This window comes from Phodopus roborovskii, unplaced genomic scaffold (assembly GCF_943737965.1).
Source record: "Phodopus roborovskii unplaced genomic scaffold, PHOROB, whole genome shotgun sequence".
Classification (NCBI taxonomy): domain Eukaryota; kingdom Metazoa; phylum Chordata; class Mammalia; order Rodentia; family Cricetidae; genus Phodopus; species Phodopus roborovskii.
Window position 1 is genome coordinate 660107 of NW_026126560.1, and position 17394 is coordinate 677500.

At 49.2% G+C, this 17394-nt stretch overlaps 1 protein-coding gene and 1 long non-coding RNA gene across 2 annotated transcripts in view; both read left to right on the forward strand.

Moving 5' to 3' along the window:
- Cngb1 (cyclic nucleotide gated channel subunit beta 1) overlaps window positions 1–17394 on the forward strand; it is a 56870-nt gene that overhangs the window by 12836 nt on the left and 26640 nt on the right. The window contains exons 11-16 of the mRNA XM_051201929.1: window positions 2246–2489; window positions 4323–4400; window positions 9387–9474; window positions 9870–9968; window positions 11728–11995; window positions 16489–16648. Of these exons, the coding sequence (XP_051057886.1) occupies window positions 2246–2489; window positions 4323–4400; window positions 9387–9474; window positions 9870–9968; window positions 11728–11995; window positions 16489–16648 (937 nt within the window). The remainder of the gene's footprint in view (window positions 1–2245; window positions 2490–4322; window positions 4401–9386; window positions 9475–9869; window positions 9969–11727; window positions 11996–16488; window positions 16649–17394) is intronic.
- Window positions 6757–9978, forward strand: LOC127234871 (uncharacterized). Its single transcript, XR_007835660.1, has 3 exons — window positions 6757–7000; window positions 9387–9474; window positions 9870–9978. It is a non-coding gene; the product is annotated as an uncharacterized LOC127234871 (long non-coding RNA).

The following is a 17394-nucleotide window of genomic DNA, read 5'->3' on the forward strand; positions in this document are numbered from 1 at the left end:
GCTTTTACAGAAGGGCCTGGCTTCTGTCGGTAACGGGATGGTCTGGCTGTGATGGCCAACATTGGGCTCATGAGGAAGCTGTGAACAGGAGCTGGCATTTGTCCCTTCATTCATATCCATCATCTGAGTTTGGGTGAACAGGAGCTGGCAGTGAGAAAGGGCAGTCTGTATAGATAATAAAGTGGAAAATGTCTGGAGGCAGGGGCAAGGGGTTGAAGAACTCTGGCCATGTCAGCTAACTGGGATCCCAAGCCCTTGTTAGTGAAGTCAAAGCAGGAAGTTTAACTAACCTGTAGGGACTAGGCTCTCAGCAATGGGGAGCCACTGAAGGTGGTTGAGCAGGTACTGACTTCACAAAGATTACTCTGGGGCTGAACAAGTACCACAGGCAGGGGATATACTCAAAGCAGGTCCATACCTCATTTGACCAGGCTCAATTGTGAAGAATGTCCCACCTCCAGATCTCATTGCTGAGGTACATACATCGAGGGAATCTGCCTTTTCAAACAGCTCCTGCCTTCCCATGTATTCTGGTGAGGGCGATGTCTGGGACCTTCAGAGCTGTGTGTGGTGAGCGAGGGCCTGTGCTTCAGAGCAGAGTAGGTGAGGACAGATTAGCCTGGACTAGAGAAAGGGGCATCATGAGTTAGGCCTGCTAGAGAAGGCGGACTGAAGCAAGCACAGGCCCTCAGGAGACCTGAGGCCAGAGTGTTTGGCCTGGTGAAAACCTATGTGACCAGACTCCCTGGCAGCAGGAGCTTCTGTCTCAGTGGAGCAACTGGACAGGTTGCTGACTGGAAGGTAGCGTGTCCAGGAAAGACACCAGAGGTGAAAATTAAACATGGCCTGGGCCAGCACTGGGCTGGGCTGTAGAGAACAAGAAGTAGACTCCATCTTGATACAGAGGAGCCAGACCACCACAGGCAGTCGCTTCTCCCAGGGGCCTGCCAGCCTCCCACCCCTGCCCCTGTATGTGCTGGCTACCCCTCATCCTTGCCTTTCTGGGTTGGTGGCTGGGCCCAGAGTTGTGGCATATTTGTCTGCAAACAGGCACAGTCTAAGATACCTTGTGGGTCTGCAGCAGAGATGAGGAAGTGGTCATGAAGGGTCAATGACCTTTGACCATGTTCAGAGCATCTGAAAAGCATTCATAAGGAAGGAAACAAGGATGGCGACACTAGGGATAGTGCCCGGGAGAGCGCCTAGTACTGGGGAGGTGCTCGCGGGCACGTTTATTGCCTGGAATACAGTGACATCCCCTCAAAAGTTTGAGTTCAGCCTCTGCTGCATAGCAAGACCCTATGTCCCCAAACCAAGACAATCACCATTACTAACTCATGTTTGACTTGAGGGCCACCAAGACCGCTGGAAATTTTGAGAAACAGCTGGTGTGCAGGAAATCTCCCCTTCCCTCCTTTACTAGGGTTTCCTGTGAGGTGTCCTGAGCTCATTTCTTTGTTTTTTGAAATGGAGTCTACCTGTATAGCCCAGGGTGGCCTAGAACTCACCACTTCGCAATCCTCCCTATAGAAATCCCCTTGCTCTGCCTCTCAAGTGCTGGGATTAGGGGTGTGAACTACCACACCCAGCTGTCTGAACCTATTGTCTGACAGGCTCACATATTTTTTTAGTCAGGGATCTGGATCCATGGTGAAATGTTAAAAAGATACAGGAATCTGTAATTGTTTTCCAAGGTCTCATAAAAAAGTTGCATTGTTTCAGAGAATGGAGATTCTAGGTTTAGCTGGAGGGATAATGTCCCCAGAAGCAGGTACTGAGCTCACAGACATTCTGTCACCAAGAGCAGCATCCAGGAAATAGGCAAGGAGTAGGCTTTGTCTGCATCCCTCGGGACAATCCAAGATACCCTGCCTCTGGAGGTGGTGAAGTGTCTAGTCTGGGTCCTTTGACATTAGCTGTGACGCTGTGAATAGAATAGTCTTTCTGTTCTGGCCAAACCTCTAAGAAAAAGAACCTTGATAAGAAGCAAGTTTGATCAACTGTAACCAGAGCTCCATCCCAAGAGGGGAACGAAGAGAGCCATGGGAGGAGGCTGGAAGGGTGGCTGTGTTGTTTGAGGCTGTCCCTGGGGCTTTGAGCTGGCTGCTTATGGTACTGTTGGTAACACAGCCAGCTAGGAGCCAAAGCCCCTGGAATAGGGTCCCCAGGTTGGACCCCCAGGGTTCAGGGGTACAAGCTACTCTCCTTACTTACCCCACAAATGGCTCCTCTTTATCCCATGCAGTCAGCATCCTCCCTATGGAACAGGTGGAGCAGGATCTTGTCCTGGAGGAGGTGGACCCTTGCTGGGAGGACATCCAGCAGGAAGACAGTGTTAGCCAGCAAGAGGACAGTGCCAGCCAGCAGGAGGACAGAGTCAGCCAGCAGGAGGACAGAGCCAGCCAGCAGGAGGGCAGTGCCAGCCAGCAGGAGACAGAGGAGGCTCCTGTTTATGAAGAAGAAAGCGAGGCCATGGTGGAGATGCCCAGGTGGGAAAACAGAAGCCCTGGAAAAGGAGCCAGTGCTTGAGAAGGTACCAGGCATATGGCGTGGAACCCTAAAGGCATAAAAGGGCCTGGGACAGGACCACACCTGCCTCTCCACTCTCAGCACCTGCCCTCAGCCCCTAGGCACATGACTACCGGCCTCATTTCAGAGGTAGATTGGTGACAGACACACATGAACCCCCATGTTCTGGTTTGATTTTGTTGCTGTGATGAAGAGCTCTGTTAAAAAACAATGTAGATGAGGAGAGGGTTTATTTCTGCTTAGACTTCCAGGTCATAATCCATCACTGAGGGAAGTTAGGCAGGAACTTGCAACAGAAACTGTGGAAGAATGCTGTTTGCTGGCTTGTTCTCCAGGCTTATGCTTAACTAGTTTTTTACATAACTTAGGGCCACTTGCCCAGGGGATGGTACTACCCACAGTGGGCTGAGCCTGCCTACATAAATTTATAATCAAGACAAACTCCTGCAGAAATCCCCAAAGACCACTCTGATTTAGGCAGTTCTGCAGTTGATTCAATTCAGTCACCCTCTCAGATGACTCTAGGCTGTGTCAAGTTGAAAATTAAGGCTAACCAGAGTAATCTCTCTCTCTCTCTCTCTCTCTCTCTCTCTCTCTCTCTCTCTCTCTCTCTCTCTCTCTCCTCTTCTCTCCTCTCTCTCTCCCCACAAAAGATGGCATATCATGTGTATTTAACTGCCTCTAGTTATATTTGGTCAGTTATATACCTTGACACTTTTCATAATTCACTAGATGGAAACCATCTTCATTGTTTTTATAGCCATATAGTATTCCATTATATGGCTAGACCATACTTTGCTATTTGTTGTTTTATATATTTTTAGATAAGATCTCACTATGTAGCCTTGGCTGGCCTGGAGCTTACTATGTAGAACAGGTTGGCCTTAAACTCAGAGAGGCCAGTCCGCCTTTGCCTCCTAAGAGCTGGGATTGAAGGTATGTGCCACCGAGCCCAGCTTTAACATGCCTTCCACTATTTACTGCTCTACTTAGAGGCATGAACCTAGGAGAGTGGAGCCTAAAAATGAGGTGGACTAAAGTCTCATGCAATAGGCAACTTTATTCAGAGCATCAGACGACTTATACTCTAAGAGTTAAGAAGAATCACATGGGTCAAGTGTACAATCACAAGGGTAAGCTGCACTTGGCATATAAAGGCATATAAACAAACAACAATAGCGAGTTGTAATGGATCATCTAAGTGAATTCACTTCTATCCACTACACTTGAGAGGGGACCGAGGTCACAAGACTCTTCTTTTCTCACAAGCACCCGAGTTCGCTCGAATGACTCCATTCTTGGACTGTGTTCAACATTCCACAGTGATATTTAGGTTGTGTGTTAGCCATCTTTCTGTTGTACTCAGATATTCGAGGTCACCAGCTTATAAAGAAAGGAGGTTTATTTTAGCCCATAGCTTCGGAAGATCAGTCCATGGGAAGTGGCCCTATGACTTTTGGGCCCATGTTGAGGCATGGTAGGAAAGAACAAAATAATGGATTTCATGTCAGGGAAGCATTTGAAAAAGAAGGGGCTGTTACAATGAACAATTCAAGCTCCTGACCTGCATTTCTAGAAAATACATAAGGGGAAACTGAGATTCACTGAAGCTCAGAACCATCCTCAAGTGACCTTCAGGATGGTATAGACAGGTTGTGGCTAGAGAGCCTGGGGCTACTGGTGAGGAGCTCCCAGGTGGAGCTGCTGTAAGTCCCAGGATGCATGTCAGAGATGGGGTGAGGAGGGCTGGAGCAGGGTGGAGGGCTCACCTCTTGCCTCTGGCCCTGACTTAGGGAGTTGCCCCAGATTCAAGAGGAAAAAGAAGATGAGGAGGAAGAAGAGGAGGAGTATGAGGAGGAAGAGACGCCTGTGTGAGTCACTTGTCCTGGGCAGTGGGATTAGGGGCTCCTGGTGTGGGGTGCTTTCTGCCTTTGTCCAGTGCTGAGCACTGTTGGGCACTGACCAGAGGACTGGGAAAGTTGGGATCCCCACTGTGTTCAAAATGAGCCCTCAGCCCAATACCCACCCCAACTCACACATGAAATCTGAGACTTGAGCATGTTGTTTTCATTACTGTATCCCAGATGCCTTATACAGTACTCATTAAATAAATGTAAAATTAATGCATGCATAGATGCATGAATGTACATGCATGGAGCTTACATACTTCTCCTTTAACAGCAAAGCCAAGGTTGTCTCCCCTGTGTATGCATACACTCTCTCTCTCTCTCTCTCTCTCTCTCTCTCTCTCTCTCTCTCTCTCTCTCTCTCTCTCTCACACACACACACACACACACACACACACACACACGCAATCCTGAGGTAGTCTCTGACAGTGTCTATAGCTGCCTTGGGTTCTACTCTGTTGTCTCACATCCACACAGTTCATTTTAAATAAAGAATTAAAAATGGAAGGCGTATCCCTGACCTAGTTAGAAACTAGAGACTTGGTGTACGATTTGATAGAGTGAGGAGATGTGGGCTGGGAGGAAGCAGGGATGAGTGAGGAGAGAGCACAGGTCAAGCACATGACCAGAGATGGTCATTGAGGAGGGTCTGAAGGACTCCACCAGCAAGGGGACATGGGACGAGAAGAGCACACAGTCAGTGATCAAAGCAGACTGCGTCTGAAGCAGGCTATGACAGCCTTGGACTGGGTTCCCAAAAGCCACAGGGAGCATTGAAGATTTGGGACCAGGAAGGTGATGTAGCTGGCAGCTGTCTGGAGAGAGGTACAGGCAGGGAGAGCAGGGAAGACTGCCGTCGACAAAGGAAGCCTATGTTCCCGAGTCTAACCCCTTGCCTTGTTCCCTGTGTTTGACCTGCTGCCAAGGTAAGGGCTGTGTAGAATCCTATGGGGTAACATCAGCTATCAGGACTCTCTTGCTCAGTTTATATTTCATCTTCCCAACTGCGACAGGGAGCCACACTTTCCCTTGCCTACCTGCAATGATGAGGGGACTCATCGCCTCTCAAAAGCTATATAGGGCCTGTAGTGAGATATTCCCCTGATCCTTATTAAACATCAATAAGGGCCTGGGGAAACAGCTCAGATACATCTCGAGAACCCACATAAATACCAAGTGATGTGGTGGCCTGCCTGTACCCTTGAGAGGTGGAAGTGAGATTCGTGGGGCAAGCTGGTTAGCCAGACTAGTCAGCTAGAGCTCTGGGTTCAACTGAGTCTCAGTAATACAATGGAAAGTGACAGAGGAAGACTGCAGGCCTCCGCATACCACAAGCCCGTGTGTACACATACATAAACATGGTTATATATGGGCACACACACCACATACATACACATGCAAACAATTTTTTAAGAGTAAAACTTTCTGAGTCAGGCAGTGGTGGTGCACACCTTTAATCCCAGCCATTTGAGAGGCAGATCTTTGTGAGTTTGAGGCCAGGCTGGTCTACAGAGTGAGTTCCAGGACAGCTAGAGCTACACAGAGAAACTCTGTCTCAAAAACAAACAAACAAATAAATATAAAACATTTCATCCCATCCCTACCACTGTGAAAGTCTTCCTTGTGGGAAAACTAAGCATGTGCCTGCCCCCAACTTCAGCCCTCCAGGTGGGAGTGCCAGATGTTGCCCCTTCCTTAGTTCAGGCTGCTGAGTGGTCTGCATTCCACCCACCTATATACACAGTGCTGGCTCTGAGTTACTCCTCCTCCTACCCTGTGTGCCTGGAAATTCTGGCATGTGCCCCTGTTCTTGAACTGAGACACCTTCAAAGGCCAATGGCCATGTAAGTCCACATGAATGTATGTGTGTGTCCTCAGGCATAGTGACATGGCATGCATGCACGCATATGTGTAAGACACACACTGGCTGCACACACTCACATACACAGACACACACATGCATGGTCACACCAGCTCACATGTGTGCATAAAGGTACTCATGTATGTGTTTGCATGTGTCCAAACAACTCAGACACCTCAGGCACACATACATCCACACAAGTGACCGCCCACAGGTTTAAATTCAGGGAGCCTTTGGCCTCTGTGATGACAGTCAGTAGTCCCAGCTGCACACATGGAAGATGTGAGGCTGGGGCCAGGCTGGGTTGTTCCTGTCTGGGGAAGGATGCCCTTGGCCAGCTTTGCAGAGACACAGGTTAGTGATGACGTGGAGGCCCTGGTAACGCAGATGGTCACCTAGCAACCCCATCCCTGCAGGCAATAGCTCTGGTTTTCCTAGCAACCTTGGCCCATGGTCCCTACCTGTCCTCTCTGGAGCGTTCCTGCAGTTCCCTGCCAGCCCATTGGTGTGGCAAGAAGCAGGAAGGACCAGTGGTTCCATGCTGCATCAGTCACAGCATCATAGAAGCTGTGGTCCTGGCTGACCCAGAGCTCTTCACAGCTCTACTCATATGCTCCAGTCCCAGGCTTGGTGTGATTGTCACAGCCCCAGGCTGACCCACTGCAACATGGGCCCTCCTACCAGCAGAGCCGGAGAGAACCAAGTAGGTGGCTGCTCTTGCCTCTGAGCTCTTGTCCTCCCTTCCTTCTGAGCTGGAATTTCAGAGGAGGGACATGCTGAAGGTGCCCTGCAGACATGAATTGGGGCAGCATGGCCTGTGGTGGGTGGGGGAGGAGCAGGCTGCTCAATTTAGATGCTGGCATGGCTACTGCTTCTTAATCCTTAATCTAGAAGCCAGGCCCACTGGAAGCGGACCTCAGCCCATCTCTGCTCTTTGGCTCAGAGATCCCTGGGACTTGAGAACTTTTTAGAAGTCGGGGAGCTACTGCTTCCAGGCTGGACAAGAGAGAGCCATGGACAATACTGGGCATACTGTTGAGTAGAGCAACATGCCTTTGGTACATGGACCCTCTGCAGCCTTTGGTAATGTGTATAGGGCCACTGTTGTGCTAGTAAATTGCTTTGTGAGCTGAGGTTGTTTATCGAAGTATGTCCTAACCCAGTTAATCCTCTGGGATTACCTGTAAGGATGCCAGCAGTAATAATAAGAGCTGCTAGATACTGTAGAGTCAGCAGGAACGACACTTCCCAGACAGAGATACTGAGGTTCAGAGCTATGTATGACCACAGGCTGTCTGTGAGCCTCTCTGAGCCTAGTTCTAAGCTAGAATAATCTCACCACAACCCTGGCAGGGAGGGGTGTTTGGCTAAAGAAGCAGGGAGATTGACAATGTTGCAAAGAGCTTGGCACAAGGCCTGGCATACAGCTCATGGAAGCTGCCACGGCCATGTGATTATAAGCTCATTCATAAGCCCTGGCAGGAGACTTATATAGACACCAGTATGTCCTGTCTCAGCCCCTGCTTACTCACCTTGGGAGAACTGAGACATGGCCCTTTGGGTAGATATGACACCTTGGAACATCTGCTGTGAACCTCTGGGGACAGGGCTCTGATGGGGAGGCGGTGCTGTCAGGAAGTAGGAACTAGTTTCAACTACAAAAGTCACATTAGAATCTGGGCTTGGAAGTATATGTCTGGAATCCCAACACCAGGAAAATCACAACTTCTAGGCCAGCCTGAAATACATGGCAAGTTCTAAACTAGCCTGGACAACATAGGCCCCATTTAAACACACACACACACACACACACACACACACACACACACACACACACACACAGAGAGAGAGAGAGAGAGAGAGAGAGAGGTATACTCACATCATCTTAGCCCCTGCTTCTGAGTTATCGTTCTAACACCAGGCTAACACACAGCTATCTAAAGGCCCAGTCCTACCTAAAGACTGAATCTTGTGTGTGTGTCGGGGGTTGAGACAGATTTTTTTTTTTATGTAGTTCAGCCTCAAACTCACTATATAAGTAAGGCTGCTCTTGAACTTTTTTTTAATGTACTTATTTTATGTGTATTGGTGTTTTGCCTGTATGTATGTCTATGTAAGAGTGTTGGATTCTGGAGTTATAGACAATTGTGAGCTGCCATGTGGTTTCTGGGAATTGAACCTAAGTCCTTTGGAAGAGCAGTCAGTGCTCTTAACTGCTGAGCCATTTCTCCAACCCTGCTCTTGAACTTCTAATCCTCCTTCCTCGACTTCCTGAGCACTGGGATTGCTAGAGCCCAGCTCTTCTGGATAGAAGCATGCTTACATAGCATCCAATGTCAGAACATTCTACCTGAAAAAACCTTGTTCAGATTTCTGGAAAATGACAAATCTGATACCCCGACTCCTCATTCCAGTGTGGGGCCCCATTCACATGGACAAGAGCCCTTCTGTTTGCCACAGTCCTCCCCCCCCAGGGCCTCCACCACCCAAGACCCTATGGCTCATATATACTTGCCTAGGCTGGTGATGTCACGAGCCTTCACATGGCACTGTTGGAGCTGAACTCATGGGGAAGAAACAAGGGCCTTGGGTTAAGGTTGTGATTTTGGTTAGGTCATTTCATGTCTGTGCACACATCCCCATACTGGGGATGGAACCCAGGGCTTTTCACATGCTGGGGAAGTGCTCTACACACCAGCCCTTGCTTTTCCCCCTTACCTTTCCTTGCCTGCAGCCACCAAGGTTTCCATCAGACTTGGGGAAACCCGGGGTGTATATTCTGAACAGACTCCATCCCAGAGATGCTTCTCTGAACGTTCCCTGTGGTGTCCTCTTTTTAGATCGATCGTCTCCCCTTTCATCCTTGAGACCCTGTGTATAAGCTATTTCTTTGGGAAATCCCTCTTTCCTTGCATAAATGTGGCCTTTACTGCTGTCCCTTCTTTCAGACAGTGGATTATCAGTGTGGATGTGACCTAGCCTCTGACATCTCTATGTCCCCTGTTTCTGGTCAACATTGGCCACCAGCAGGATTTGGAAATGCCAACCTCCACTAACATTGACTCTTTCCTCTATCTCTTTGGTCACAGTGTCCTGCTGGATAGCTGTTTGGTGGTGCAGGCTGATGTGGACCAGTGCCAGCTAGGCAGAACAGAGCCACAGATAGCATCGCTCCAGGTAGAGAGTCCCAAGCCAAGAGACCTGGGGCCATTGATGATGGGGTGGCAATGGGTTTTGCTGGGGAGCTGTCCATAGGACAGAGAAGGCTGAGATTGTAGGGGGACCCCTAGGAGCTGTTGTACAGGAGGAGATGTCGTCCTGGAGTAAAGATTCTAGAGATGGCTACTTGGGTAGCTTTGTCCCCTCAAACAGGGCCTCATGGGGGCCCTCTCAGTATATGAGAAAACCCTTGGGTTTAGGGCCTTGAACTTCAATGCACACTGCCCTCTACAGATGGTAAGCCACCTCCTTGAATGGCCCAGGAGATGAGCTATCCCAGTTGGTACCAGGTAGGGTAAGAGTTGGAGGGAGTCCAATGAGGCATCCAGCATCCTCTCCATGTGTCTCTGCAGGATTTGCCAGAGGAGGAGGAGGAAGAGGAGGTAGAGGAAGAGGCCACCAGCTCTACAGGTAGGAGTGACATTGTACAAGGATCCCCTGGGGACTTTCAGGCTGGTGGCAGCTTGGGGTGGGACCCTCTTCCAAAGCCTCTGTCTGCTTGTTGCCCAGGGCCCCTCCATTCTGTCCTGGACAAGGACCCTCCTCTGTGTTGTAGGGTCCAATTATTTCAACTAGATGATGTCATTCAAAGATACTGGGGAAATGATGCCCAGAGCATTGGAGGAGCCTTGCCCTGCCAGCCCCTCATGCCACCTCCTCTCAGGGAAAAAAAAAGTGGCATAATCTGTGTAGAGAACCTGGGGATGGAGGGGCAGAGCCTATAAATGGCATGATCATGCCCTATCTCTATGGGCACACCCCGCCCCTTTGAGCATTTCCTGGGTAGGGAGTTCCATCCGTACCTACCTCTGTACTGTGGTCCTCTCTGCCTCCCCAATCCCAGGCCTGGTGTCTGGGTTCTATTTTCATGCAGAGATACCATGACCACAGCAACTCTTATAAAGGAAAACATTTAATTGGGGAAGGCTTACAGGTTTGGAGTTTTAGCCCATTATTGCCATGGTGGGAATCATGGCAGACATGGTGTTAGAACCATAGCTGAGAGAGTTCTACATCTGCATAGATGCACATCAGGAAGAGAAGAGAGACACTGGGCCTGGCTTGAGCATTTGAAACCTCAAAGCCCACCCCCAGTGACACACTTCCTCCAAAAGGGCACACCTACTAGTGCCATTCCCTATGAGCTATGGGGGGCTGTTTTTATTCAAATAATCACACCTGGTACCCCAGGGATTGAATGCTAAGGAGGAGGCTGGGCCATTGACCCTGGACAGATGACATCCTGGGCTTCATTTCTTATGCACTCCCACATTCTCTTCTTCAAGCTGCTGATCCCTGAGTTGCCTCGTGAGGCTGACAGATTATTTTACAGATAATAAAACTAAGGCATGGTATGTTCCAGGGTAGGCAAAAAGTGAAGGCACAAACTACTTTAGCTTCTGGATCCTCCTTGCTATGGGACAGAGTGCAGCAGTGCTAGGACCTCCCACACAAGCTTAATCAGTGCAGCCTGTCACTCAAAAGTCTTCTCTGTTGACATCAATGCTCATCTGTAGGAACCTATGGTATCCATGCTGGCCTGTGGGCATCCACAGAGATGTGGGCTAGAACCAAACAGCAAGTTGGGTTGGTCCCCTTCCCCAGGTAGTTTGGAAAGTAGTACTCAAAAGGTGACAGCCTCATTGTCCCCTGGAAACTGTTTAGAAATGCAGAATTCAGGTCCTACCAAGCCCTGCAGAGGCAGAATCTGCCTGCTACCTGCCTGCCTGTCTGATGATTTATTTGCCTTCGTGTTAGCATTTGAGGCAGTATCTCTGAGCCCCACTTCTAGGATAATTGGAGCAAGGCTGGGCATCAGGACCACACAAACCTCTTCAAGGGATTCTAGCATGCATCCCACTGACCCCAGGGTCTAGCACCAGGTCTGTTTCTGGTGGGAGAAAGATGAATTGGTCGCAGGGTTTCTTTGAGAGGGAAACTGTTCTGAGCTGAAGTTCCAAGTCTTTCTGATCCAGATTCTAAGTCTGGCACCTGATGTGGGGAATACTATTGTGTTGATAAGCAGTCCCTGGGCTCCAGGAAGTGCCTTGGAGCCACTGGCTGGACCGTCTATGTCACCTGGTGATACCTTTAAGGTTGAGTCTTGGAGAAAAGAGTGGTACTTCAGACCTGAGCAGGGCTGATGCAGCAGGCAGGGCTTGGGAGGAGCCCTACCTGCCCCACCTTCCTCAACTCAGCTCCTGATTACAGTCCCCAGGGTCATACCTCTGCCTGCCACCTTCTCGACCCAGTACCATGGCTAAACCAGGCCTGAATATGGAGCTGAATCGCTTGGTCCAGGACCAACCACCTGGCCAGGAGGGCCCCCGGCCTGGCCCCCAAAACCCAGCCGAGCACCTCCCCAATGTGCCCAGCTATCGTCCAACAATCACCCGCATTCCTGTCCTTGTTTCCCGGAGGACAACCTTGTCCAACTCCAGCTTCGCCAAGGAGACCAGGAGCTCCATCCGTCGCCTGGGTAGTGTAATCTTGCTCCGGCATGCTTGGCATGTGGCAGAGTAGGGCTTCTGCATGGCTTGGGCTGTCTTCTCACCGGTGAGGCATGCTGCAGGAACATGCTTTGTGCTCTTGGAATTCTCCTTCCTCCAAAGACTCCCTCCCACTCTGTAGTGACTTAAGGGAGTTTGGTCCTTTTCCTTCCACCTGCCTAAAGGTTCACAGTTAGCTGGTCCGTTCTCTGACGACATATACTTTCTGCATGCCATCATTCTATACAGGCACTCATTCCCACTCTGTTTTTTGTTTGTTTGTTTGTTTAATGAGTCACCTCTCTAGACCATAAAGCTTGGGGAGAATGCTGGTAGAAGAGGTAGGGGTCATTCCTACCCCTGACTGAAGTGCTGTGGACAGTCAATAGCTTCTGGGGGGAGAGGGAGTCAGTTTTCTTTAAAATATGGTTCCTGGTAGGGCAACCATGCTCTGATGGATGGCCTCCTATCCAGGAGTCTATATGAGAAGAACAAATTGGAGTTTATGGTGCATTATAAAGGACATAAAGTTTGGGGAGTAAGAAAGAGGGGGTGGGTCTTTGGGAGTTGGGGGTGAATATGATCAAAATACATTGTACGCTATCTTCAAGAATTAATAAAAATGTTTTTAAAAGAAGGGAGAGTGGCCTCGGATGGAGGGAAATTGGATGGTGAGTGATGTGAGGTCCATTGTAGGTAGACTTGCCTGAGTATGAGCGTCTACTGGGCTTTCTGAGGGCCATTGGTATCTACTGTTCCAGGGAAAGTGGAAACAGGCAGGAGCAGGTGGGAGAAGCAAGCAGGTGCAGGCAGGCTGGAAGAAGGAATTCTTGGGGTTCAGTGCAGATTGGGGGCTTGTCCAAACTTGTCACTGTGTTAGTTCTGCTCACTGATTAATGATAAAGTACTTGGGGGGCTACAGGTGCCCCGAGGTAACCTCTGTCCCTTTCTGCCTTGGTTTAAGCCAGTCTGCCCACTCTCCCTTTGATGTAACAGACATTTGTGCTGCCACTGGGCCAGGCTGTCTCTGAGATCAGGGCAGGTAGGAACAGGACACTCCATAAGAATGGGCCTGGTTGCCCTCGTCTCCTCATCCTAGCTCACGATGGTCACAGAATAGGGTGAGCTTGTACTCTGATCATCCATGCAACAAGGGGCAAGACCTAGGCTCTGTCTGCTGCTCCACAGGACCCCCAACTTAGGCCTTTTTTCTTGTTATTTTTATCTAATTTTACATAAACAGGAAAACTTTTAATGGCGAGACAAATGGAAAACTGGAGAGGCTTGCCATACACAGAAGATGTCAACAGTTTGCTTCGGTGTTGCAGTGATAAAATGCTGAGCAAAAGCAACTTGTAGAAGCAAAGGGTTTATTTCCGTTTACACTTCTGGGTCACAGTCCATCACTGAAAGAAGCCAACTCAGGCTTTCAAGGCAGGAACCTGGAGCAGGTGGAGGATGCTGCTTACTGGCTGGTTCCCCTTGGCTGGCTCAGCTAGATTTCTTCTACATCAATTAGCAATTAAGAAATGCTTCCCATACATGTCCACAGACTAAGCTGATGGAGGCAACTCCCAATGGAAACTCTCTCAGATAAGTCTGGAGCTGTGAGTTTCTGGTGAGATGCTGAGCCTGCTGAAGGCTTGGAGCCCAGAGTGGCTTCCTCCCTGCCGAGGCCGCAGAAGTATTGACCTTACTGGGCACTCAAGATGGAGGGAGAGTGAAAGTGATGTCAGGATCTCATTCTCCATCTCCCCCTTTCTGGTCTGTGTGTCTGGAACCATCTATGTCCTCCCTAGATCCTAGGGACTGGGACTGGGAAATACACCCAGCAGCACCGTGCAGGTGTGGCTGGTACAGTAATGGCATGACATGAGAATTTTAGTGCTACAGAGGAACAACAAAGTGCTGTTCCGGGTCTGGGTGTGGTGGTGCCCATTTGGGATTTAAGACTATTGTAGCGAGACCTTAGCTCAAAACAAAAGGAAATCAGCAAAACTGGCAATTGGTTAGTCACGGCTCAGCCCTTCTGAGCTGGGTTTGCATCTGCACTGCAGCAGGTTTCTGAGCTTTCCTAACCTACAGTTTGCTTAGGCACAAGATGGAAACAAGGTTACAAACTGCCCCACAGAGCAGCTGGGGGAGATTAACCAGCGCTGAGATACAGCTGAGAACTGACACTCAGGAAGCTGGGGCAGAGCATTGCTTGGACCCAGAACACACACCCAGCTCAAACCACAGCAAGGGAGTGGTAGGAAAAGCGGATAGATGTAAATATTTAACATTTAAAAACCAATAACAGAAGCCCAGCATTAGTGGCACATGCTTTTCATCTCAGCACTTGGGAGGCAGAGGCAGGTGGATCTCTGTGAGTTCAAGGCGAGGTTGGTCTACAAAGTGAGTTCCAGGACTCACCTGTAAACAAGCACTATAGAGACTGAGACAAGAAGATTGGGAATTCAAGGCCAACACAGCTACATAGTGAAATACAGGAAGGGAAGGAGGGAAGGAGGGAAGGAGGGAAGGAAGGGTCAGTAGGTAAAGGTGCTTGCTGCCAAGCCTGATGATTGATCCCCAAAATGGAAGGGGAGAACCAATTCCCACAAGTTGTCCTGTCACGCGCACGCGCGCGCGAGTGCGCACACACACACACACACACACACACACACACACACACACACACACACTATGGCACATGCTTACATACCATATGTAATAAATAAATGTAACTTTTTTGTTTTTGAAACAGGATTTTTCTCCTGGAACTTGCTTTATAATCCAGGATCCACCTACCTCTGCTTCCCAAGTGCTGGGATTAAAGGCGTGTGCCACCAAGCCTGTCTTGATAAATGTAACTTTTTAAAATAAATGTAATTTTTTTAAAACTTACAAAGAAAAGGGGAAAGGGAGGAAGTAAATGCTTAGCAGTAAAACATTCTCTGGGCATTTTAATAATGCTTCTGTTTCTACTATTATTAGTCTAGATCACTATACTACAAACCTATCTCATCTGAGCTGCCTTCTGCCAGCAGGGTGTTCCTGCTCTCCACTGGGAGGTGGTGGTGATGGAGCCCTGCCTAGGGCAGGCAGTGGGAGGAGGCATTCCCTGCCTGACTCCCGGAGTCAGACTTGCTGAGGATAGAGCATACTATGCACCCTGGGTCCCGAGCCAAGGCCATGCTGGGGCAGTTCTGGACCCCCAGGTGTCACCTTTAGGGTCCTTTCTCTTCAGCTCCAATGGGGACTAGGGGCAGTAGGTGAGGCCTCTCCCTTCCTCTGAACCTGGAGGATTTCTTCTCAGTCTAGCACACTGGTTCTCAACCTTCCCAAGCTGCAGCCCTTTAGTACAGTTCCTTATGTGAGGTGACCCCCAACTATAAAATTATTTTGTTGTTACTTCACAACCGTAAGGATTTCCCCCTCCCCGCCTCCCCCTACCAGACAGAATTTCTCTGTAGCTTTAGAGTCTGTCCTGGAACTTGCTCTATAGTCCAGGCTGGCCTTGAACTCACAAGAATCCACCTGCTTCTGCCTCCAGAGTGCTGGGATTAAAGATATGTGACACCATCGCCCAGCTAGGAATCTTAATGTAAATATCTGATATGTAACCCCTGTTGGGATCTAGACCCACAAGTTGAGGACTCCTGAATTCTAGCAAATGATCTTGATCTGCCTCAGTGTTTAAAAAACTTTCCCATTCATGTTGGTCCTCCTCTGGGAGGCGGGGGGAGGGGGGGTAAGGTTTGAATGACTTAGCAAAACAAGCACCCAGGTCTGAGGCAACCTTTCCTCCCATTGTACAGTTGTAAGCTACGCACTGGGCTTTCCATAGTGGCCATGAGCAGAAGCATCCCCAGGGACAGTTATTCCAGGGTACCTGCCCTGCCTTGCTGTGTAACAGGCTTGTGGACAGCTGCCTCTAAAGCTCCTTTCTAGGTATAGTCAGCCCTTCAGTGTCCTCTGAGTCCCCAAGGTGGTACCATTCACAGAGTTCCCAGGAAGTACCTGATTCCAAGGAATAAGGCCCAGGCGTTTCAGAGGCCCAAATAGATAGCAGGTGACTTCTGGGGCTCCTGGTATGGATGCTAATACCCTCCAAAGCAGATCTCCAGGTAAACACATGACTAACACAGCAAATACAGCTGAACTGGAGTCCCGTCAAGAAACCAAGGCCTTGCTTGGCTCCTGCCTTTCCTACAGGCTGGAAGACATGGTTTCTCTTTCCTTGAGAAGGGCACAAATGGGCCTGTCAATGTGACACTAGTATCAGCCTACACACTGAGAAGCTAAGAGAGAGTTCTGGAGCATCGAGGCAAGATTTCCAGCTCTTGGGTTTGGGGCTGATAGTGACAGGCAAAGGGCCTCAGGTTGCATGGAGCTTGGCTGGGGACCGCAGTGGGGAGGCGAAGCCATCAGAGATCCTCTCAACACAGCTCCAGAACCTGGCTTCTCTCCCTGACTATCCCCTTCTTCCTCTTCTCAGTACCAGCTACTAAAGAGCACCCAGAGCTCCAGGTAGAAGACACGGATGCTGACAGCCGTCCCCTCATACCAGAGGAGAAGGTACCTTCTCCAGAGACACCACTCTCTCCTACAAAAACTGACACCCTCCAGGTCCCTGGCTCTGCTACAGCAGCCCACAGGTTAGCCATGATGGTTTGATTGGGACTATGTCTTCAAGGTACTAGCCCATCTGACAGATGATGGGAAGCAGCAGGACTGAGAAGCATTCTCAGAGTCCTAGCCCAGATACCCTCCACTGCAGGACAGAGGGATGCCAGGCAGAAATGCCCATGTTTACACATGCACTAAATGTGACAGCTAACTCTGCCACCTCTTTTATTGTGTTTTATTTTACATTTTGGCAGAGTATTGCTTTCTAAAGAGTACATATGATTATAAATTAGCAGAATGCTAGGTCTTGATTACTTTTTCTCTCACTTTTTTTTTTTCTAGTTCAGGACTTCACATGTTAGTCAAACACTCACACTCCCAGCATCTCTCAATAACTTAAAAATATGTTTTTATTAACCTATTTATCTAGTTAGTGTATGCATGTGCCACAGCATGTATGTGGGTGTCAGAAGACAACTTTGTGGCCTCGATTCTCTTCATCTACCTTTCTGAGATTCTGGGGATCGAACTTAGCTTTCCAGTTTTGCACAGCAAGCAATTTTACCCACTGAACCAGCTCACCCCCCAGCACCCAGGGTCTCCTTTTTGAACTTCACTGTGTTATCATAGTGTCATGGTTAAGGACCACGGCCAGACCACCCCTGTGTGCCCCTAGCTGATCATAGTGCCACTGAGATCAGCACACTGAACCCCACTCCTCGCGCTGGGCAAATCCTGTAGTCATTCTTTTCCAACACTCATCCTTCCTTTTTTT